The sequence below is a fragment of the Anolis carolinensis genome, chromosome 3, assembly GCF_035594765.1.
Source record: "Anolis carolinensis isolate JA03-04 chromosome 3, rAnoCar3.1.pri, whole genome shotgun sequence".
In the NCBI taxonomy this organism is placed as follows: domain Eukaryota; kingdom Metazoa; phylum Chordata; class Lepidosauria; order Squamata; family Dactyloidae; genus Anolis; species Anolis carolinensis.
The window spans coordinates 187,389,106-187,413,180 of record NC_085843.1 but is presented as its reverse complement, the minus strand read 5'-3'; the positions used below and the strand labels follow the sequence as shown (position 1 = coordinate 187,413,180).

Here is a 24,075-nt window from a genome sequence, read left to right as displayed (position 1 = left end):
GCATTTGTCTTAGAGGGACCTGGGGTGTTCTTTTGATCAGTTCATTTTCTCTCTGGCACTTGAATCCTGATTGGCTGGAGGACTTGGAGGGAGGAAAATCTTTAATTAAGAAGATAATCTCTTCTTACAAATTTCAGTGGCTCCATTTCACCAATCCCCTTTCCTTGCACTTCAGGACTGATTGTTCTCCAGCTAAGTTTGGATTCGGAGTCTTTCAACTTCTCTACACACTTTAGGAACAGAGGATAGAGCCTCATTTTAGCCTTCTTCTCGTTTGTTTTTACCCTCCCCCGCAAATTACCATTCTAATATTATTTCTTTTGTTTTTTGTTCTTTGATTTTCTTTTCTTCCTTTCGTTTTCTTGAGGGGGGTAATGTTTCAAATGGGCTCTTATCCAGGAACCTTGCTTCTTGTGTCCTTCTTCCACTTCAGCCATCCTTGGTGAGTATTCAGAGTTCCTTGCTTTGCGTTATAGGCAGGCAGGTAGGATAAAACGGCACCGAGATGTTCATTCCTTGGTATCAGCAGTTGTCATTACCTTTCCTTTTTCTCTTGAATTATTCAATATTTGTCATTTTACAGAAATCTGTGCTTACTTAAGGGCTGATCCCAATAGGCATTTGTTCAAACGTCCAAACAACAGTTTGTATAATTTTGCAGGAAGCCCAGCAAAGTTATTTGTAACAGTTCTGGGACATCACTTCCAATTTTGAGGGATGAGTCAGATAATTGTAGAGTTGGGAGTTCTTCCACTTGCAAATTCTTAACCTAGGCAAATTCACCTTGACTCTCTCTTGCTTGATCATATGCATACAAGCAAAAAAAAGCCATTCAGTTCCAACCTCTGAAATTGCTATAAATAATAGCTTTGTTAGAATCGATTTCCTGTGAATCTGTTAAAATCAGAGCTGTTAAGCTTAGCATTTCTGTAGAATTGGAGCAGAAAAGGGAATAAAAAGAAAAGCTCTAAAAGAAGCATTTCTGAGAATTGTTTGCATCTTTCAATCAAAATTCTGAGTTGTGAATATCTTTCCATTCGTTTTCTATGGCTGTCAATAAAACCTTATCATATGTTAGCAGTAAATGCAATTGGTTTTCCTGAAGTGTTTCCTCTAACTTAGATGTATAGCCTGATAATATTAAGAAGGGCTAAGGTTTTCTGCTATGTTATCCAGAAAGAAATAGATACTTGATGTATAATTTAGAAATATTTTTTTCTATTTCATTTTGTTTTTGATTTTCTGGAAAGGATGTCAACAAAGCAAAGCCCTTTTAGGTAATGTTTTATCTTTTATTAGTTCGATGTCCTTTCTGTAAATTTGGCATAACTCTTCAGGTTATATTCAGTTTATCAATTCCATCATTTAATCTTATTTGCCACACTCCCATCTTGTCTAACTTAACTAAGTTGTCTGGGAAGGATCACTGCTTGATAGATTCTGTGCTTACAAGCTTTCCGCAATCCAGACTTTTCTAACATCTTGAAATTATGGACAAAGCGGCACTCACTGCATGCCGCATTTGCTTCAGACAGCTGAGATTCCACTTATTCGTGGCAAATGTAAAATGGCCAACTAGTTCAGAAAGAGTTATGTAGACTTGGCATCAACTCTGTTGTTCTTAATTATCACTCTAAGATAGATCATTATAAAAGAGTAATCTGTTAAAAAAAACATTAAAGGATAAACTGCTTAGTCTTAAAAGGCCACTACAACCCCTCCCATTTATGTTTATATTCCTTTTGAAAATTCCAGTCTTGCTTTGACAGGGAAGGAATGTTTTTAGAACAGTCCTTAGCTATTGCTATTGATTTCCTCTTTGGTTATATTTGGTTTACATTACTGGCAGAAGATGGGAGGCAGAAATAAAAAATATCCAAAAGCTTAGCTCATCCTGAAGGTTTTCTTTTATCAACAGCAGCTCTATGCATCTGTGAATAATCTATGGCCTCAAACTCAGTGTGTCTTCAGTGAATGAAGGACTATAAAGTAATCTAATCAATAAGCAAATTATATCTGCGGTTTAATATTAAAATGATTACAAGATTAATCAAGGAAAAATGTTCAGATTCTAGGTAAACTGTGAAAGAATAAAGCTTCCACGGGAGTATCTGGAGAGGTTGAAATCAATATATTCTACAGCAGGATTTGACACTAGGTGATAATGGAAATTGGTGTAATGTTGCAGTATATTATTTTTCTATAACTCCAGGAGTTATAATTCCCATTATGGTGTTTTGCTGCTATGAGAACAAGCTACACCTGCACAGCTGGAGTCCTATCTTTCATGATATTGTAAGCAAATAACAAGATTGTGTGGGTGGTCTGTTCACTCATGTTCATATATGTATCCAAAGAATGTTAAATGGTCACTCATTCTTTCAAAAAGTGACAAAGGTTAGTTTTAGGGGCACAATATCAGACATGGGCATACTATCTGATATGTATAGTATGTTTTAATCGTTTGAGAGACTATTTTAATTGATAAGTATATGTTTTTATAGTTTTATAATACAGTAGAGTCTCACTTATCCAAGCTAAACGGGCCAGCAGAAGCTTGGATAAGCGAATATCTTGGAAAATAAGGAGAGATTAAGTAAAAGCCTATTAAACATCAAATTAGGTTATGATTTTACAAATTAAGCACCAAAACATCATGTTATACAACAAAATTGACAGAAAAAGTAGTTCAATACACAGTAATGTTATGTTGTAATTACTGTATTTACGATTTTAGCACCAAAATATCACGATATATTGAAAACATTGACTTGGATAATCCAGAAACTTGGATAAGCGAGGCTTGGATAATTGAGACTCTACTATATTCCGTTTTACTGATATTATTGCCTGAATCTGGCATTGAATTATTGCCATAGTCTGTAAGCCGCCTTGGGTCCCCCTTTGGGGGTGAGAAGGGCGGGGTATAAATATAGTACATGAAATAAATAAATAAACGATCCAGTTTGAATCACAGATAAATATAGATTCTATTTAAATGTTAGAAGGAGCCCTCGGTGGCGCAGCGGATTAAACTGCTAAGCTGCTGAACTTGCTGACCAAAAGGTTGGCAATTCAAATCCAGGAAGTGGGGTGAGCGCCCGGTGTTAGCCCCAGCTTCTGCCAACTTAGCAGTTAAAAACATGCAAATGTGAGTAGATCAATAGGTACCGCTCTGGTGGGAAGGTAATGGCACTCCATGCAGTCATGCCGGCCACATGACCATGGAGGTGTCTATGGACAATGCCAGCTCTTTGGCTTAGAAATGGAGATGAGCACCAACCCCCAGAGTTAGGGTATGGAAAAACATACCCTAAATGTTAGAAATAATTTATTGATGGTAAGAGCTGTTCAACAGTGGAATCTACTGCCTCGGAGTGTGTGCGAGTCTCCTTCTCTGGAAGTTTTTAAGTAGAGTCGGGATGACCATCTGTTGGGAGTGTTCTGATTGTATGTTCATACATGGCGGGAGGTTGGACTGTCTCTTCAGTTGCAAAGTATGAAACTGAAAGAAATTCAAACAAACTTATTTCAAAAGAAGGTAAATCTTTAGGGAATTTTTCCAGAAAGATATGCTGATTTGCAGCAGTAATTGATGTGGTGCATTTACCTCTGTTACACTTGAATGTGCAAATTTCTGTTTTCTTTTTGTCTATGAAATAATTTTGCTTCAAAGATCTTTCACAAAATGGGCATGCAGGCATTTCAATAAAAAGTATTATCATTCTCATTTCTAAGCAAGAATTCAACTCGTATAGAAAAGTGGACATGACTGAAATGGTCTGAGACATATTTGAACCATCCTATCTCATAGGGCTCTTTCACACAGCCCTATATCCCAGAATATCAAGGCAGAAAATCCCACAATATCTTGCTTTGAACTGGGTTATCTGAGTCCACATTCAAATAATATGGGATTTCCTGCCTTGATATTCTGGGATATAGGGCTGTATGGAAGGGCCTTTAGTAATACAAGATATGGATAAGACTTACATTGACAAACAATCAGACATGGTTTGCTATTTCATGCTGACTGGGAATCTATGCCTATTAGTTTCAGTAATAAAAAGGATATTAAATTATGGTTCAATGTTTCTTCAATACAGTAGAGTCTCACTTATCCAACATAAACGGGCCGGTAGAATGTTGGATAAGTGAATATGTTGGATAATAAGGAGGGATTAAGGAAAAGCCTATTAAACATCAAATTAGGGTTGTTGTATGTCTTTCGGGCTGTGTGGCCATGTTCCAGAAGCATTCTCTCCTGACGTTTCGCCCACATCTATGGCAGGCATCCTCAGAGGTTGTGAGGTACCTCACAACCTCTGAGGATGCCTGCCATAGATGTGGGCGAAACGTCAGGAGAGAATGCTTCTGGAACATGGCCACACAGCCCGAAAGACATACAACAACCCTGTGATCCCGGCCATGAAAGCCTTCGACAACACAAACATCAAATTAGGTTATGATTTTACAAATTAATCACCAAAACATCATGTCATATAACAAATTTGACAGAAAAAGTAGTTCAATACGTGATATTTTGGTGCTAAATTCGTAAATATAGTAATTACTATGTAGTAATTACTGTATTTACGAATTTAGCACCAAAATATCACGATGTATTGAAAACATTGACTACAAAAATGCGTTGGATAATCCAGAATGTTGGCTAAGCGAATGTTGGATAAGTGAGACTCTATTGTATCTTTGTTTCAAACATTGACTACAAAAATGCGTTGGATAATCCAGAATGTTGGCTAAGTGAATGTTGGATAAGTGAGACTCTATTGTATCTTTGTTTCAAACATTGACTACAAAAATGCGTTGGATAATCCAGAATGTTGGCTAAGCGAATGTTGGATAAGTGAGATTCTATTGTATCTTTGTTTCAAACACTTTGTTTCAAAACTGGACAAAACAGACATCTGTTAAAAAGTTCCTGATTTGTTTATGAAAGGAGCAAAAGAGTGTGTGCTTGTGCAAAGGGCTTGCTCTTTTCTCTGTTTATCAAGATAAAGTGGGATCATATAAATTATGAGAGTGACCATGATAAATAAAGAAGGCTGAGAGGTTGGGTTGCATGAAAAAATGGTTCAGATTAGGCAAATTCTCTTTGGATTTTCCTGATACAGTAGAGTCTCACTTATCCAATGTTCTGGATTATCCAACACATTTTTGTAGTCAATGTTTTCAATACATTATTTTGTATTTTGATATTTTGGTGCTAAATTCGTAAATACAGTAATTACTACATAGCATTACTACGTATTCAACTACTTTTTCTGTCAAATTTGTTGTATCACATGATGTTTTGGTGCTTAATTTGTAAAACCATAACCTAATTTGATGTGTAATAGACTTTTCCTTAATCCCTCCTTATTATCCAACATATTCCCTTATCCAACTTTCTGCTGGCCTGTTTATGTTGGATAAGTGAGACTCTACTGTAGTTCTTTCTCCTGTTTACACTTTTCACTTCTGCTGTGTTTTAGTTTTAAAACAAATATACAAGTAGTGGTATATAGATTTGCCACCACACTATGAATTGCCACAAAGGGCCCTTCCAGACAAGCCCTATATCCCAGGATCTGATCCCAGGTTTTCTGCTTTAAACTAGATTATATGAGTCCGCACTGCCAGATAATCTGGGATAAAGAGAAAACCTGGGATCGGATCCTGGGATAAAGGGCCTGTCTGGAAGTGCCCATAATCACATACTTAAGATTAACATTATCTGGCCACCCATTTTGAATCACACAAATTGAACTTGATTAATGAACCTGAGCTGAGACACTCATCTCCAATCTGTACTCATTAATAGCTGCTTCATCAGGTTAAGTAGAACTGTGAAAAGCTCCAGTATGTAATAATCAAGAATGTCCGCTTCATCCTTAAATACGTTTTGTTGCAGATAATATTCTACACTGAATAAGGACAGAGTTTTCTTGCACTCCTATCCGATTGTACAAGGACCACTAATGAATTCTTATTGAAACATAAGTGTGGTGATTTGAACATTGGACTATGTCTCTGGAGACCATGGGAACCCACTTGAGACTGAACAAATCACACACTTTCAGCCTCAGAGCAGAACAAATCTTGCCAGAAAACCCCCATGATAGGTCCGCTTTGGGGTACCGTAAGTCAGAAACAACTTTAAAGCACACAACAGTAATATCATTCTTTAGGTTTTTCCTTTCTTTTAATGTGTGCATTTATTTATTTATTTATTACAATATTTATATCCCACCCTTCTCACCCAACAGGGGACTCAGGGCGGCTTACAATAAAACGCATATATAAAAAATTATACAGTACAATACAAATCAATTAAAAAATTATAACTGATAAAAACACATTATAAAATGTACAGTGTAGATATGTGAGATTAGATTACACATTATAAGATAAAACGCATTATAAAATATAGGTAGACGTGTTCAGTTAAAAAAAAAACTGGGTCTGTCGACTGAGTTCGACTTTAGACTTTAGTTTAAAACAGTTTTCGTAATCCCATTTCAAGGGGAGAAGTAAGGAATTTTTTATTATGTCTAATGAACTGTTTATCCATTTGGGGGTTTATGTATTCAATGGGGTTTCTAAAAATTCATAACAAATCTTTTACTTTTTTGGCTTTGACCTCTTAATACAAAACATAAGCATAAATTATATGTATGGACTTTATCACACAAGGTGGAGCCTCCGGTGGCCTAGGGGATAAAAGCCTTGTGACTTGAAGGTTGGGTTGCTGACCTGAAAGCTGCCAGGTTCGAATCCCACCTGGGGAGAGCGCAGATGAGCTCCCTCTATCAGCTCCAGCTCCATGCGGGGACATGAGAGAAGCCTCCCACAAGGATGGTAAAATATCAAAACATCTGGGCGTCCCCTGGGCAACATCCTTGCAGACGGCCAATTCTCTCACTCCAGAAGCAACTCCGGTTGTTCCTGACACAAAAAAAAAAAATCACACAAGATCATTAAAGTGTAATTACAGCATAACTGTGCAGTTGTGGTAAGTAGGAAATTATAGGAGGAAAATACACAGTAGGAGAAACATGGGTAGGGAATGAGGCTGTACGAAAACCGATTATGGAAATTAACATCTACAAGGTGCCAGTATTGTCCAATTCTACCAATGTGTGAAAAAAATGGTTCCAGTAAATGTATGTTTGTTTCCTTAAATAACCTGTTTACGATGACCATAGCTGGTGCGATAAAGTCATATGCAGTATACAGTATGTATAAACTGTTTCTAATATATCTATCAAAATGAAACTTGAAGGCAGCCACCTTTCCGTGACCCAGTTTACATAATCCCTTGGAAAAGGGGACCATGGACAGGATCCCTCCAGTCATTTCCCAAGCCAGATAACTATCAGAACTATTGTGTATATATGTAGATCCTCTTTACCACCAAAATAAGCTCAGAATGTTTGTCCATTTAACCTGAGGCTGAGAGTCTGCTACTCCTGCGGAAGAGGTGGCTTAGTATATGTTCATTCACATATTATATTTCCAAATTATAATTATATGGCCAAATTATATTGTGAAAATTAGGGTGCACACTAGATTTAATGCCATATTAAATTCTATTGCAAACTTGAAAAACACTGCTGATCACACTGTAGTGTGCCCTCTCTAGTATTGCCCCCTTTAAAGTGCCCTTATTGCATAGGTGTCTTTTATTCAGTTTACAAATGCTACTTTATACAAAAGGGAAGGCTACGTAGTGGTACTCATTGAGTACACTCAAAATTTGAGGATTGGTTCTCTGTGAGACACTATTAGACCCAGATTCATTATTTTCGCTGAATGGGAAGAGAATTGTGTGACCCTCCAAACGTTGCTGTAGCTCCCATTATATACCATCGGCTATATAGGCCCGGTGGCGAAGTGCGTTAAAGCACTGAGCTGCTGAACTTGCAGACCAAAAAAAGGTCCCAGGTTCAAATCCCAGGAGCAGAGTGAGCGCCCGCTGTTGCTCCAGCTTCTGCCAACCTAGCAGTTCGAAAACATGCCAATGTGAGTAGATCAATAGGTACTGCTCCGGCGGGAAGGTAACAGCGCTCCATGCAGTCATGCTTGCCACATGACCTTGGAGGTGTCTACGGACAATGCTGGCTCTTCGGTTTAGAAATTGAGATGAGCACTAACCCCCAGAGTCAGATATGACTGGACTTAACATCAGGGGAAACCTTTACCTATATAGGCAAGGGGTGACAGGCTGAGTTTCAACACTATCTGAAGTTCTATACATATATTTCAAAATGTTCACAAAATTCCTCCGCCTTGCAAAAGTTCATAGACATAACTTAGTTACTGATTTTATAAAACCCAGAACTGAACAAACTTCAGAACAACATCTATTGGAAAAAGTCTACCACAATTTCATATCTTAACTCTATAAATCTGACCTAGAACATTTTAGTTCCCTGAAATGTAGAGAAATGTAGGGAATGCCCCCCATTGGATTTCTTTGAAAATCTAACCTGACTTTACATTTTTTAAAAAATCAAACGTACATTTTACAATATACAAGAATATTAGATAAGATCACGAGACAGGGAAGGAAGAGTTTAGTCCATACATCCTCAGCTGTAACTAGTGGGCAACAACTGGCAGGTGCAATTGGAGGCCACTGGGCAAAACTGGTGGTGGTGGGTAGACTGGAGCGGGTGAAACACAGGAATTCCAGGCATTTCCTCGGCTTCTCCCCATTGAAGATGATGAACCCTTTTCTCCTTTCCAGGTCAGTGAATAATTTCCTGATGACTGGTCCCAAGGTAAGTGCAGTCTCTTTGATCTGTGATTCTAATTCCAATAAGCCCTGATTCCTTGGATGTGGTTTATTTCCAGTCTCTCAGATTTGCTATGGGTCATACAGGAGCTTCCTGCATTCTTACAAACTAAACCCAAAGTGCAAAAGCAAAAGAACAAACAGTAGCAAAGTATAGGCATGTATTTCCCCATTTTATCCTGACAATATCACTGGGAGTGTATTTTCATTGCATAGTTGTAGCAATTTGATTCCACCTTATCTGCCCTGCCTTCATGCTGGAATTTGCAATTTGGTGAGATACGGAATTTGCAGTTTGGTGAGATACTAGTACAGAAGTCCAAGGAGTGTACCAGAGTTCTTTGGAAAAGGATGTTAAGTTGCTCACCAAACTACATATTCCAGGAATTCCATGAGAACGAACAATAGTTGAAGGTAGTTATGTTGTGTACAAACACACTTGGAGATGGCCATCAAGTGAGCATCAGGCTGAGAAGGGATCAGAAGGCAAGTTACTCTCTTCCAGATCCAGGTTCATTACCATGTTTCCCCGAAAATAAGACAGTGTCTTATATTATCTTTTACTCCCAAAGATGCGCTAGGTCTTTCTTTCAGGGGATGTCTTATTTTTCCATGAAGAAGAATTCATATTCATTGTTGAACAAAAAAAAATTCTATACTGTACAGTAGTTGTCATCACAAACCAACATAACTAAACCAGACAAACTGTGATTCCTGTCAAGAATTTCTTGTTACTACCATTATTTCCATATACAACTGGTATGTAAGCCGCCCCGAGTCCCTCTGGGGAGATGGAGGTGGGGTATAAAAATAAAATAATAATAATAATAATAATAATAATAATAATAATAATAATAATAATTATTATTATTATTATTATTATTATGTACATTTACCAATCCTGCATGCTATGGTGTTTTGTTTGGCAGGCGCCAGGCATGCTTCCAAACAAAAACATTGCTAGGTCTTACTTTTGGGAGATATTATATTTAGCAATTCAGCAAAACTTCTACTAGGTCTTATTTTTTGGGGATGTCTTATTTTCAGAGAAACAGGGTAATACACCACAGCAGCTTGATTAAGCCAGGTATATTTACTTTGGAGAAGAGCCCAGCTTGGAAAATATACTTTTTTGAACTTCATCTCCAAGAACCACTGGCTAGCATGGCATTGGCTAAGGTTCCTTTCTGTGTTACAAAGAAGAGAAGATGAAAAAGAGACAGCTGCCTCCAGTTATTTAAACAAATGATGCACTAGGAATGATTTCTGTTGTTTCAGTTAGCAGGATTAATAATAGGAGGTCAGTATCGCCAATAAGCAAATTGTAACTAAATATAAGGAAAAGCCTTTTTGATGGCGAGAGGTGTTTAGCAGTGAAATAGATTGCCATGGCAGTTTATAGGCTTTGCTGGGGATATTTAACCAGTGGCTTAGATGCTGCTGTTGCAAAGTCCTTGGGAAATTATTGACTAGATGACATGCAAAATTAAAAATGGCGAGAGCGAAAAATGTACAACTAGGTACAATTTATTTTTGTTTCTGCTTGTGCCAATCTGCTATCCTGCTGTAATAGCAGGAAAAGGAGAAAGAAGAGGGAACGAGCCTTAAATATGCCCCCAGAGTTTGGTACAGATATGATGTTTTTGCATTTCAACAAGTAAGTGTAGCCTTTAGCAAATTTCCTCATCCCTCATCGGAGATTACAGTAAACTGTTGTCTCGTAGCTGAAAAGAAGGGCTGTTCGTGATTTCCACTCAGAATAATAGGGAAGTTTTGTGTGTACCCATGAAATTGATCATCTTGAGTTGAATGAAGCTCTTATTGTCCCTAGGGATGCAATATCTATTTGGCTTTGAATATTCCTATATTGATCGCAGACCTTTATAGATATTGTGTTGTCAAAGGCTTTAATGGGCTGTATGGCCATGTTCCAGAAGCATTCTCTCCTGACGTTTCGTCCTCTGAGGATGTCTGCCATAGATGTGGGCAAAAGGTCAGGAGAATATGCTTCTGGAGCATGGCCATACAGCCCGGAAAACTCACAGCAGTCCTTCATAGATATTCTTCCACAAACATAATCTAATTAAAAAAGATATTATTTTGGAATTAATATATTAACTAAAACCAAGGGGAAGAGGATAAGGGGAAGCTGGAGAGAGACATCAACAGGGATGGCTGGACGATTTAAAACTCTAGAGAAAAATCTATTTTTCTCACAACCTCTGAGGATGCCTGCCATAGATGTGGGCGAGACGTCAGGAGAGAATACTTCTGGAACATGGTCACACAGCCCGAAAGACATACAACAACCCAAAAATCTATTTGACAAAATTCTTTATGACAGGAAGGTGAGAAGTGGATTCAAAGGCTGGGATAAAACATGATCCAAGTGTGAGGTTAATGAACTACACAAATGCAAGCGGAATGGCTTTGGGGTTGTGAGAAGCATAAGCTCCTGACTGGCTGCATTTTCTATGCATACAGTACCCAAAGGCAAAGGAGGATTCAATCCAGAGGTCGAATTCGGACAGACCTAGCTCCCCTAGTTATTATATTGGGATTGCAGGATTCAACCTTGTTCTTATGATTCATTTTGGGATAGAAATCTATTTCAGCCTTACATGCAAAAATAAATAATTCCCATGGTTTTCTCCCTGATTCATTTTTGCCTGATATTCAGAAAATTATTCTGCATGGGCTTTGTTTGCTTGTTTAGATGGAAAATGATATGTTTTGTGCAAAAGAACGCTACTTTCAGAAACTATTTTTGAATAAAAACACATTGATTTGTATAAAAACACATTTCTCATACACAAAATCATGCCAAAATACAGGAAATATACCACCCAGAAACATTTAAATTGAGAATGCCAGGCAAAATTGGCACAAAATTCACATTTCCTGATTGGGTTTCCCAGTTTTCAGGAGACACAGGAAACAAACAACAAAAAGTTTATATTTATAATTCTAGTACAATTAAGAGAAAGTATTTGCAGGATCATTAAGGAGATAACAGCAACATTCTGGTTCAAAATGCTTTGGATTGTTTGCTTATATTTTCTTGCTCTGTTGCTTGGCCTGTGGGCATTGCGGTAAATGATGGCCTGTGAGGTGCTGCAGCGCTCTGATGAAACAATGCTCTGTTTTGGGGGCAGTCTATACACTTGAAGAGTAGGTGGGAAGCAAGTCCTTTTAATGATATGGGGAAATGTTTTATTAGATCACCTGTAGCCCCGGTGGCAAAGTGTGTTAAAGCATTGAGCTGCTCAACTTGCAGACCGAAAGGTCGCAGGTTCAAATCCCGGGAGCGGAGTGAGCGCCCGCTGTTAGCTCCAGCTTCTGCCAACCTAGCAGTTCGAAAACATGCCAATGTGAGTAGATCAATAGGTACCACTCCGGAGGGAAGATAACGGCGCTCCATGAAGTCATGCCGGCCACATGACCTTGGAGGTATCTATGGACAATGCCGGCTCTTCGGCTTAGAAATGGAGATGAGCACCAACCCCCAGAGTCAGACATGACTGGACTTAACGTCAGGGGAAACCTTTACCTTTACCTAGCACAACTCTTAATTCTTTTGTCAGACAAACTCCAACCTGACCCACTCACGATCCTCCTAGTTTCTGGAGACAAAACCTGGCCTTAGAAAAAAGAGCCGCTTAAGACGTGACTCCAAGGAGAATATACTGTAGCAAGTGGGGGGGGGGGGGGGGTTAGGGGTTCAACCCCCCCCCCTGAAATTTTTCAAGTTATAAAAAAAATCTCGTTTACTCATGAATTTTAACTGGTTAACCAAATCCCCATGCTAAGTCTATGAGATGCAAAACATTAAGAGTCCCTCCAGGCACTATCTCAAGCAGATATTGACAGGTTTGTAGCGGGGAGGGGTATGTGCTAGGGGTTCAACCCCCCCCCCCCCCCCGAAATTTTCAAAACCCCTCCCGAAATTTTCAAAACCCCTCCCGAAATTCTTTTCTGGCTACAGCCCTGCCAGGAGTGAGTCTCCATTTGCTATCTTATATATTTTGGGCTCCTGTCCATGTTCTAAGCCAATGCAGCCGTTTCCTTTACATTTACAAGTAGGCAGGCAATTAACAAACAAAGGCAAAGCCTGTCAGCTTCTGCACTTTCTGTATTTTCTCAGAAGTTCTTCCTTTGATTTTACTGCTTTCCTTTTGCAGGCATATCTTATCTATTCCAGCAGTGTTGCAGCTGGTGCACAGAGTGGAATTGAGGAATGCAAGTTCCAGTTCGCTTGGGATCGCTGGAACTGCCCAGAGAGAGCTTTGCAATTGTCTAGCCATGGAGGTCTGCGCAGTGGTAAGAAAAGGGCTCATTCTTCATTAGGATTTTTTACCTGCCAATTCTTTACTGTATTTGGAGTTAACATCCCTTTTCAAAGACAGCACTCATCTCCTGAGAATAAGAATAAGCCTACATGAGCCTGAAAACCCAACTCACCCTGAATTGATTCCTGGTTGGCCTCACAACATTCCTGTATTTCTAATGAGCATCACAGGTTATCCTGGTTTGATTGAATTTGCCCCGATTTAGGCAAAGCTGGGGGGTATTTTGCAGTGTGCTTGAAACTCCAGTGTATCCTGTGGCTTTGGGGCAATGTGAGCAATGAGATCAGGTCTGATTTGGACCAGTACATTGTTCACATGTGACACCAATCACCGCTTTCCCCTGCACTATCATTGGTATAGGGAAAAGCGCTGGATCATGTCTGTCTTGATGCCATGTCTAGTACGGGACTCCATGTGACTCCTGGCCATCGTGAAGGCCCCATCCTGACATCAACAGAGGTGATGGGGAGATCATTCCTTCCTTCTTCCTGGTTCTGCTAGTGCATCTGCTGATGTCAGAGCAGGATGCCTATGACAGCCAGGAACTTAAGTAAAGTAAGGTAAAAGTTTCCCCTGATGTTAAGTCCAGTCGTGACCGACTCTGGGGGTTGGTGCTCATCTCCATTTCTAAGCCGAAGAGCCGGCGTTGTCCATAGACATCTCCAAGGTCATGTGGCCGGCATGACTGCATGGAGCACCGTTGCCTTCCCGCCGGAGCGGTACCTATTGATCTACTCACATTGGCATGTTTTCGAACTGCTAGGTTGGCAGGAGCTGGGGCTAACAGCGGGCACTCATTCCGCCAGGTACTTACATAGAGCTAAATGATTGGTTGAGAGTGGCAATGGCAACACGGAAGGTGAGATGATGGTTCATGCAGAACCTGTGTAGTCTTGGCCCAGGTGGACAATGTGGATGCAAATGCAGCACTGCAGTGGGCTTGGCAGGGTGCAAATGGCCTGGAATTTACTGACCAGTACAGACCTGTCCTGTGTTTCTGTAGCTCTAAAACTATTACAAACATAAACAAGTTCTGTGACAAATTATCTAGAAAGATAAATACACAGAAACAGATACATATGCATACAGATGCATATGCATTGCTTACAGCTATTTAACTTCTGCTGACGTACAGCTATTGAACATAGTTAGTCAGCAAACCTCTGGCCAATGTTAAGCCTCTTCCAAGAAACCATCAAAGTTGAAGGACTAAAACATGTGTCTGCACGCTATACTCCAATAAGATCAGACATGGGCAAACTTTCTAACGTGGGGGCCACATGGCAGGTTGCGAGGGAGGGGGTTCTCCCCAAGTCCCCTCCCTGCCCTTTTCTCCTCTTCCTCTTCTTTTTTTGGATGCAGAAAGTGAAGGAAGGATAGAAAATATTTGGATCCCAAAAGGGTTGACCTTGGTCAGGATGAGATGGTGGACGGGAGAGAAAAAGTTTATCCATTAGTGGTTCTCAAGCTGTGGGTCTCCAGATGTTTTGGACTTCAACTCCCAGAAATCCTAACAGCTGGTAAACTGGCCGGGATTTCTGGAAGTTGTAGGCCAAAACACCTGGGGACCCACAGGTTGAGATTCAGTGCATTAGACCCCATATTGCCTATTTCTGATATAGAATCCTAGAGCTGGAAGAGGCCTCCAAGGGCCATCCAGTCCAACCTCCTGCCATGCAAGAAGGCACAATCAAAGCACTCCTGATGGACAGCCTCTGCGTAAATGCCTCCAGAGAAGGAGATTCCACCACTCCCAGGCAGCCTATGCCATTTCCCAACAGCACTTACTCTGGAAGGTCTTCCTAATTTTTTCAGTTGAATCTCTGTCCCTGCCCTTTGAAACCATTGCTCCCTTGTGCCCTGGTCTCTGGGGCAGCAGAAAGTCAATTTTCCCTCTCTCTCCTCCTCAATGGGATACCCTTATAAATGCCTCTACATTATCCCAGATAAACATCACCCAGGAAGAAAGGAGAAAGGAAAAAGAGATGAAAGGATGGAAGAGAAGGATGGGTGAAAGGAAATGGGGGGAGGGAGGGAGGAAGGAAGGAAGGAAGGAAGGAAGGAAGGAAGGACGAAAGGGTGGAAGGGAGGGAAAGAAGGGAAGGAAGGAAAGAGGAAGGAAAGAGAGAAGGAAGGAAGGAAGGGAAAGGAAAAGAAAGGAAAAAGGAAAGGATAGGATAGGATAGGATAGGATGGTGAAGGAGAGGAAGGCCTGAGAAAAGAGCCCAAGGAGCTGCATACAGCTCCCAGGCCTGAGTTTGCCCATACCTGGTCTGGATGGAAGGAAGTAACAGTCCCACTCTATTCTGCTTTGGTCAGACCCCATCTGGAATACTGTTTCTAGTTCACAGTGCCACAATTGAAGAAGGACATTGACAAACTAGAGCATGTCTCAAGAAAGGTGACCCAAATGATCAATGGTTTGGAAGCCAAGCCTTGTGAGGATCTGCGTGTGTTTAGCTTGGAGACAAGAAAGCCAAGAAGGAACATGATAGCTATGTTTAAATATTTGAAAGGATGTCACAGCGAGGAGGGGGAAAGCTTGATTTCTGCTCCTCTAGAAACATAGATATGGATTCAAATGGCAGGAAAAGAGATTCCACCAAAATATTTGGGAAAAAATTCCTTATGGTAAGAGCTGTTCAGAAGTAGTTTATGCTGCTTTGGAGCATGGTGGCTTCCCCTTCTCTGAAGATTTTTAAATGGAGGCTGGATGGCCATCTCTTGGGAAAAAATTATTGCATGTTTCTGCATGGCAGGGGGTTGGACTGGATTGTTCTAGTGGTCTCTTCCAATTCTATAATTAGATTATTCTAATGGATTATTTTCCCCAGTGAATCACTCTTATTTTAATTCAGTTTCAGGCTGATCAGAAGAATGAGTATTAGACAGGAAGTTGGCCCTCTGAATAATTTATAAATAGCAAGTTGATCTTTCATCTCCTAGAGCAAAACCGAACCACCCACACCAGACCAGATGGAGTGGGAAGCACTGGGAGGCTAGCTCTTGCCATGGCTGCCTTCTGCAGGCAGTATCTGACCTGTTTTTAATTATTTCAGAAATCTGTTAACATGCTGTTCCCAGAAAATACCAAGGAAGGAATGGTGTAATTTCATTTTATTCTTCTAACTTTCCTTTCTTCCAGGTTTGCAGATCTGACTGATTGTAAAACTTTATTTTGTGGGTAAAACAACCACACATGTTTACTAAGTGTGCTTATTGTTTATGGTATATGTGATTTTATTTGTTTATGATTTGTTTTTTATTGCTGAGTTTTATATTGTTTGTTGCCTGGGCTTGGCCCCATGTGAGCCGCCCTGAGTCCCCTTGGGGAGATGGGGCGGGGTATAAAAATAAAATTATTAAAATTATTAAAATAATAATAATAATAATAATAATAATTATTATTATTATTATTATTATAGAATCCTGCTGGTCAGCACCTTTTTTGCTTTAACAAAACTCCTGTTGCATCCCTTTTGTGCAGTTCTTTCAGCATTTTTTTTAATCTTTCCTTTACAGCAAACCGAGAAACAGCCTTTGTCCATGCTATCAGCTCTGCTGGAGTCATGTACACATTAACACGCAATTGCAGCCTTGGAGACTTTGACAACTGTGGCTGTGATGATTCCCGTAATGGACAGCTCGGTAAGGAGCAATTTTAGCCACACACTTCTTCTTGACATGTGTTCTGCCAAGTCCCCCACCACAACACCCAAAAATCAATAATGGAGGGAGGAGATTTTTAGCATTTTGGCAAGGGTAGCTGAATAGTCAACCTGTATTTTCTGTCCCAGCTTTGCATCCTAATCTTAGAGGGGCCTTGGCAAACTTCATTACAGATTATTTTAATTGAGTATAGAATCATAGATCACCAGGGTCATCCAGTCCAATCCCCTGCCATGTAGGAAAACACAATTAAAGACTCCAAACAGATAGTCATCAGCCTTTGCTTAAAACTTCCAGAGGAGCCTCCACTATGCTTCCAGGCAGCATATTCCACAGCCAAACTGCTCTTATCATCAGAGGTTCTTCTTAATGTTTAGGTGTAATCTTTTCTCCTGAAAATTGAATCCATTGCTCTGTGTTCTAATCTCTAGATGAAAACAAACTCGCCCCCTTCCCAGTGTGACATCCTTTCAAATATTTAAGGGCTGTTCTGCAGTGGAATATGCTGGGTGAATAGGCAGAATGGCATTTCTCACATCAAGTACCATAGTTCCCCAAAGGGCCTCACATCAAAGAAACAACATTCCAAATGTGGTTCATTACAATTAAAGAAACATCTAGATTACCACCAGACTTTACGATATGTAATGACAGCCAAATCCCCTGTAGGAAGTTGAGCATTTTCATCAATACACAGGGCAGATAGATGCAGTCACTCTTAGGGCACTTCTTGCATCCGCCTGCAGTTTGTTGAAACTTAACCTGGAGTAAATCAGTTAATGCAACTGTACCACAGATTTTAAAAATCCACAGGGAAAGCCCCGAATCCTGCATTTACCTGATCCACGACATGTTTATTTCCCCGTTGGTCTCTGTCATTGATCCACCACAAGTATATGTACTCAACAACATAGCTTTCCAGATACCATGCCCTGAAAACTCTTGAGAATCCTGGGGTTTCCAGTCTGGGGAGAGTTCTGGATGAATTTGACCTGTCGGAGTTCTCCTCAAACACAGGAAAGCTGAGCTTTTGGAGTGAAGCTGGAAGGCCTGCATAGTCTTGTAACCCCTCTCACTTTATATGCTCACATGTGCATATTCTCCAACTGTTCTTCTTTGGCAGAGATAATCCTGATTAATCCATTATCATCTCACTAACCCAGTTGCTTTTAAAATGGCCCATTTCCTCTTTCCTCCCACTTCCTTTTCTGGTTGGATCAACACTTCCATATAATTCAGTTTCTGATTGCAGATTATTTGTTTTGAACTGGATTATATGAGCCTACACTGCCACATCATCCAGTTCAAAACAGATAATTTGCATACATAAACTGGATTATATGGCATTGGCAGCATAAATGTGGGCCCTGCCTTCAGGTCATTAACATTATTGCAAATTGAGTTCAAAGTACACAGCCCAGTAAACTCAGCCCAATTGAGTTAATTGAGTACAATAGCAATAGGAGGAATAATGAGGGTGCTGGAATCTTGTCCTTCCCAGCAGGTTCAGGCAAAAGCAAATTGCCACTTGTGTGTTCTGCAATAATAGATATTGCCATCTTGGCCACACTCTTGAGGTTGTTTGACTACAGATATTCTGGCTTTCATCCATGAAATATTCAAGGTTAAGCACTTGTTGCTTGAATGACAGACCTAGGTTTGAATATCTGGATAAATTTTTAAACTGGATGGGATAAGATATAATATGTCTCCTTCTCCTTCTTGAAGCTATATGTTGAATTCTGAAAATGTACCATATTACAAGTTGTTCTTGACCTAGAGCCCTTTATCTGAAATGCTTGGGGCCAGAAGTGCTTTGGAATACGGATTTTTAAAATTTTAGAATATCTGTATTCACATATACTTTTATTGTGAGATATTCTGAAAATGGTACAGAAATCTAAAAAAATAAATTTCATATATATCTTATACATAGTCTAAAGGTACATTTAGTTTTTTAAATCTTTTATACAAAATGAAGTGTGCATACATCACATAGTAAATGATCACTATCAGCCATTCATCGACAATTTTGGATTTTGGAGTATTTTAGATTTCAGAATTCAGGATAAAGGATGCTCAATCTCTAGAGAATCCAACTTTTTTCTGATCTTTACAATAACAGGATAATGGGACTGGTTTGAGCTGTCAACTCCATATAACTGCTTTCTGGCATGTTTCTCTCTGTAGGAGGACAAGGATGGCTGTGGGGAGGCTGCAGTGACAATGTAGGATTTGGGGAAGCCATTTCCAAGCAATTTGTGGATGCACTTGAGACAGGACAGGATGCGAGAGCAGCAATGAACCTGCATAACAATGAAGCTGGCAGAAAGGTAACACCTTCTCCATTGACAACAAATGTCAAAGCCAGAGGAGATGCATATTTTGTGGGTTTTTTCTAACGTGGCAGGAGTTTTCAATTGTGAAGGCTGGCTGAATAGAGAGGTACAGTGTTCCCTCACTTATTGCTGGGGTTACGTTTTAGGACCACCCGCAATAAGTGAAAATCCGCGAAGTAGGGACACTATATTAATTTTAATATTTATACATTGTTTTATTAGTTATACACAATTTTAAGTCTTTATCAACCAATTGTGTGTTGATAAATCGCCTCCTTCTCCTCCCGTTGCCGCTTGGGCTCCTTTTCTCTCCCTTCGGCTTCTCCTTCCTTCCTTCCTTAGGCTGTAAATTGTAAATTTTTATGATTTATAATATTTTTCCAGAGTTTATTGAAAAACCTTGAAACAGCGAATCTGCGAAAAGTGAACTGTGAAGTAGTGAGGGAACACTGTATATTGTGAAGATGCCTATAAATGTGATCTTTGCGGAATAGTTCTTCTTGTGGGGTACAGAAATAACCAAGTTCCTTCCTAAGTACCTTCTCCCACTTGGGAAAACGTAATATTGGAAACAATGTCTTTTAAGTAACATTAACTGTACTGAATTATAATGTTGGGTGCGATATTATGAAACTATCAGATTTCTAAAATGAAAATAATATTGTTGGCCTATTATTATAATTATTATAACACACTGCGCCCCTGGTGGTGATTCAGTGTGTTAAAGCGCTGAGCTGCTGAATTTATTTATTTATTTATTTATTTATTTGCAGTATTTATATTCCGCCCTTCTCACCCCGAAGGGGCCTCAGGGCAGATCACATTATATACATATAGGGCAAACATTCAATGGCCATAAACACATTGAACTGAGACAGAGACAGACAGACAGACAGACAGACAGACAGACAGACGCAGAGGCAATTTAACCTTCTCCTGAGGGGATGTTCGATTCTGGCCACAGGGGGGAGCAGCTGCTTCATCATCCACTCTGATGGCACTTCCTCACTTCCTCATTCCAACATCGTAAATTAGTTAAACTTGCCTCCCCACTTTTATAAGTGGTACCTTATTTCCTACTTGATAGATGCAACTATTTTTCGGGTTGCTAGGTCAGCAACGAGCAGGGGCGCTATATATATATATATATATATATATATATATATATATATATATATATATAAATTGACGGGTGCTCACCCCGCCATGGGCTGGCCTCGAACTCATGACCTCATGGTCAGAGTGATTTATTGCAGCAGCTGCTCACCAGCCTGCGCCACAGCCCGGCCAAAAGGTCCCAGGTTCAAATCCCGGGAGCAGAATGAGTGCCTGCTGTTAGCCCCAGCTCCTGCCAACCTAGCAGTTCGAAAACATGCCAATGTGAGTAGATCAATAGGTACCGCTCTGGCGGGAAGGTAACGGCGCTCCATGCAGTCATGCTGGCCACATGACCTTGGAGGTGTCTACAGACAACGCCGGCTCTTCAGCTTAGAAATGGAGATGAGCACCAACCCCCAGAGTCGGTCACGACTGGACTTAGCGTCAGGGTAAAACCTTTAGCTATTATTATAATACCCTTCTTTATAATGTAGTACAAATCTAAATAGTCCTATGGGCAATTTCTACAGAGATATTAAACTCTAGAAGGAAAAATAGCACCCACTTGGTTGTGTTGCAAAAAATTCATGCTGACTTTCCCTGTCATCTATGTAGGCAGTGAAAGGGACCATGAAGAGAACCTGTAAGTGTCATGGAGTATCTGGAAGCTGCACCACCCAGACCTGCTGGCTGCAATTGCCGGAGTTTCGAGAAGTGGGGACATATCTGAAAGAGAAGTACCACAAAGGACTGAAAGTTGACCTGCTCCAAGGGGCAGGCAACAGTGCCGCCAGTCGCGGGGCAATTGCTGAAACCTTTAGCTCCATCTCCAAGAAAGAATTAGTCCACCTGGAAGACTCACCTGACTACTGCTTGGAGAATAAGACTTTGGGCCTACTGGGGACTGAGGGCAGGGAGTGCCTGAAGAGAGGCAAAGCCCTCAGCAAGTGGGAGAAACGCAGCTGCCAGCGCTTATGTGGGGACTGTGGCCTTGCTGTGGAGGAACAGCGAGCTGAAATGGTGTCCAGCTGCAACTGCAAATTTCATTGGTGTTGTGCGGTTCGTTGTGAACAATGTCGCAAGCGGGTCACTAAATATTACTGTGTCCACAAAGAGAAGCGGGAGCACAGTGGGGGCAGTCCAACTGCACGCAAATCCAAGAGGAAGCAGCCTTGAAACAATTGTGTCAACTAACAACGTTCTTGCTCTCATATAGTTCTTCACTTTCACTTTACTTTCCACTGCCAGATCCACTTTGGGTTTCCTGCATGGCAGAAACGTAGAGAAATTCCAGCTAAGGTGATGCTACCCCTAAGCCCCTAGGCTTCATTTTAATCCCAAGATGTTTCTTTCCCAAGAAAGAAAGCACACTTGCTTTTCAGATGGCCTGTACTCACTACAAAGTATGTCACACGCTATCCATTTTCTTTGCAGCCTTTGGGTTTGTTTACTCAGCCGGCAGGGCCTGAGATTCAGATGGAGAAGTTCTCTATTACAGCATGGAATCCCAGGCATGGGATTTCCTACAAAGGCAGGGTATCTTGTTATGTTTTAGACATGTGCAACCCTTCTTGCTCTCTCTCAATGACAGCTTTTTCCATGTGGGGCTGCCATTAGACATGAAGTCTTTGTGCGGTTACATGTCTGAGATCAGGATCATGCTTTTTTAAAGAGAACTAACACTGACAAGAGCCTCCATATTTGCACACTTTAATTGTTTTTCCCCCTTCCTGTCTGTCTTCGATTTCATAACCAAATTACTTTTTTGTCGTGAAAGCAGATAGCAGACCTAAGCATATGATTCAAGATAGGAAACCCTATTGGCCTAAAAGGAAGAAAGAAAATATCTGCAGTACTCCATGAGCAGGAAAAAATAAAGTGAAATATCTGTATTTTAGGCATGGCCAGGGAAACATGCTTGGACTTCACAGCTACATGTTCCCATGCAAATAAACATACAGCAATGCCTGTCTAAAGTCATCTGAGCTACACTTTTGAGTCCCATCAATTGGATAAATTGATTCTATAAGAAACTACTGACTGGACTTATCAGTCTTCCCAAGTGCTAATGCTCTTCGTGCTCTGTTGCTTCTTTGTGACTTTCACTCATGAAGACCATTCTGTCATTTTTAGGTGGCAAATATAAGCCTACATCCTGCTGGGTAATTCCAAAATCATTGGTGAATCAACATGCAGGTAAATCTAATTGATATCAAGATACAGGCCAAAGTGTGAATAGTTGTGAATGAGGACTTGTCTGCTGAGTTTCACAAAGGCAGGCTTAAGGATTTACTGAGGAAGAAGCTAGCAGCTAATGCCACCCCATGACTTGTTTGTAAATAAAAAGGAAAGAAAGGCCAAGCTTGCTAGAAGTAAACCCGAAACCTATTTGCACCAATACTTTGCTTGCCCTAATAAACCAACTTCTAACCAGTTGCACTGTCATGCCCAGAATGAATATTTTGAAATCATATCAAATACTCAAAACACATGATGGCTTATTAAACTGTGGCATGTATTTTCTCCTTCCTTGCTAGTTTATTTTTCCCATTGGAGGAATTTCAACAGGAATAGAAAAAATGATGAGGCATTTTTGCCATATTTACTGGAAAAGCAAAAAGGCGACTCTGTCACCTGAACGTTTCCTAGATGCGTACTTCAACTCTACATCTCATAAGAGTCGCAGTAGCCGAATAAGTATTTCCCAGCTGGTGTTGCATAGAATCTAGCAAATTTGTTTAAGTGAATCATCTTTTTATAAAACGAAATGCCTGCCACTGGCAGACTGTGGAAGATGGAGACTAGATGAAGACCAAGCATTTCTCAGATGAGAAGAATTGGCTGTGTGGAAGATTTCCTGTATTTATGAAAGATTCACCCTGTGAGCAGAAAGATGTGATCCAAAAGTTGTAATGAAATCGCAAAACATAACGCTACTATCAGTGCTTAACTAATATTTGGAATATATTATGCACAGTAAGAGGTCCAGGGACTTTTCCTTTCAGCCATTCATCTCTTCCTGACTGGACTCTATGCTAGTCTGTAGGGGAATCCCCTGACTCTTTGATCATCTCTGTATCCCTCAACTATGCGGCGCAGTGCAGTGCAGTGTGAATAAAGGTTTTAGAGACTTTGGCTGGAAAACGTCAGGGTGCCATTTGACCTCTTTAATTGGCTGTTGTCTCACACATGCTGATTTAGAGATCCCATGACTCTCCCACTCTTGCTCCCATGCTATTGCATATCTCTAGAACACCCATTGTCATTCTTGGTAGTGTACATTCTTAGTGTCTGTTCAAGAGTGGCCCCAGACATTTTATCTCCAGCATTGCAAATTCTGTTTGTCAATCATAAAATGAAACAAATTCATATAAATCCATCACATAGCGGCAGCTGGGACATTTTCAAGCGGATCTAGTCTAAGTGGTAAGGTAAAGGTAAAGGTTTCCCCTGACATTAAGTCCAGTCATGTCTGACTGGGGGTTGGTGCTCATCTCCATTTCTAAGCCGAAGAGCCAGCGTTGTCCATAGACACCTCCAAGGTCATGTGGCCAGCATGACTGCATGGAACGCCGCTACCTTCCCGCCGGAGCAGTACCTATTGATCTACTCACATTGGCATATTTTCTTACTGCTAGGTTGGCAGAAGCTGGAGCTAACAGCGGCCGCTCACGCCGCTCCTGGGATTTGAACCTGGGACCTTTTGGTCTGCATATAGAAGCAACTAAATAGCATGAATTGAGTTGGAAGAGACCACGTGGGCTATCAAGTTCAACCCTTTGCCATGCAGGAAAAGCACAATCAAATCATCCCTGCCAGA

The 24,075-nt window shown here is 40.5% G+C and overlaps 1 protein-coding gene across 3 annotated transcripts; it reads left to right on the top strand.

Moving 5' to 3' along the window:
• wnt8b (Wnt family member 8B) lies at positions 1 to 23,417 on the top strand. 3 transcript variants are annotated; one of them, XM_008119391.3, is made up of 6 exons: positions 1 to 442; positions 8,753 to 8,786; positions 12,982 to 13,120; positions 16,672 to 16,797; positions 19,009 to 19,151; positions 20,871 to 23,417. In XM_008119391.3, exons 1-6 carry the CDS (start codon positions 375 to 377, stop codon positions 21,429 to 21,431), a joined length of 1,071 nt encoding a protein of 356 aa, XP_008117598.1. In that variant the 5' UTR covers positions 1 to 374; the 3' UTR covers positions 21,432 to 23,417. The 3 variants fall into 3 exon arrangements, with proteins under 3 accessions (XP_008117598.1, XP_062831974.1, XP_062831975.1); XM_062975904.1 differs by lacking the exon at positions 1 to 442 and adding an exon at positions 6,808 to 7,015; XM_062975905.1 differs by lacking the exon at positions 1 to 442 and adding an exon at positions 7,148 to 7,166.
• The last annotated feature ends 658 nt before the right edge of the window (positions 23,418 to 24,075 follow it).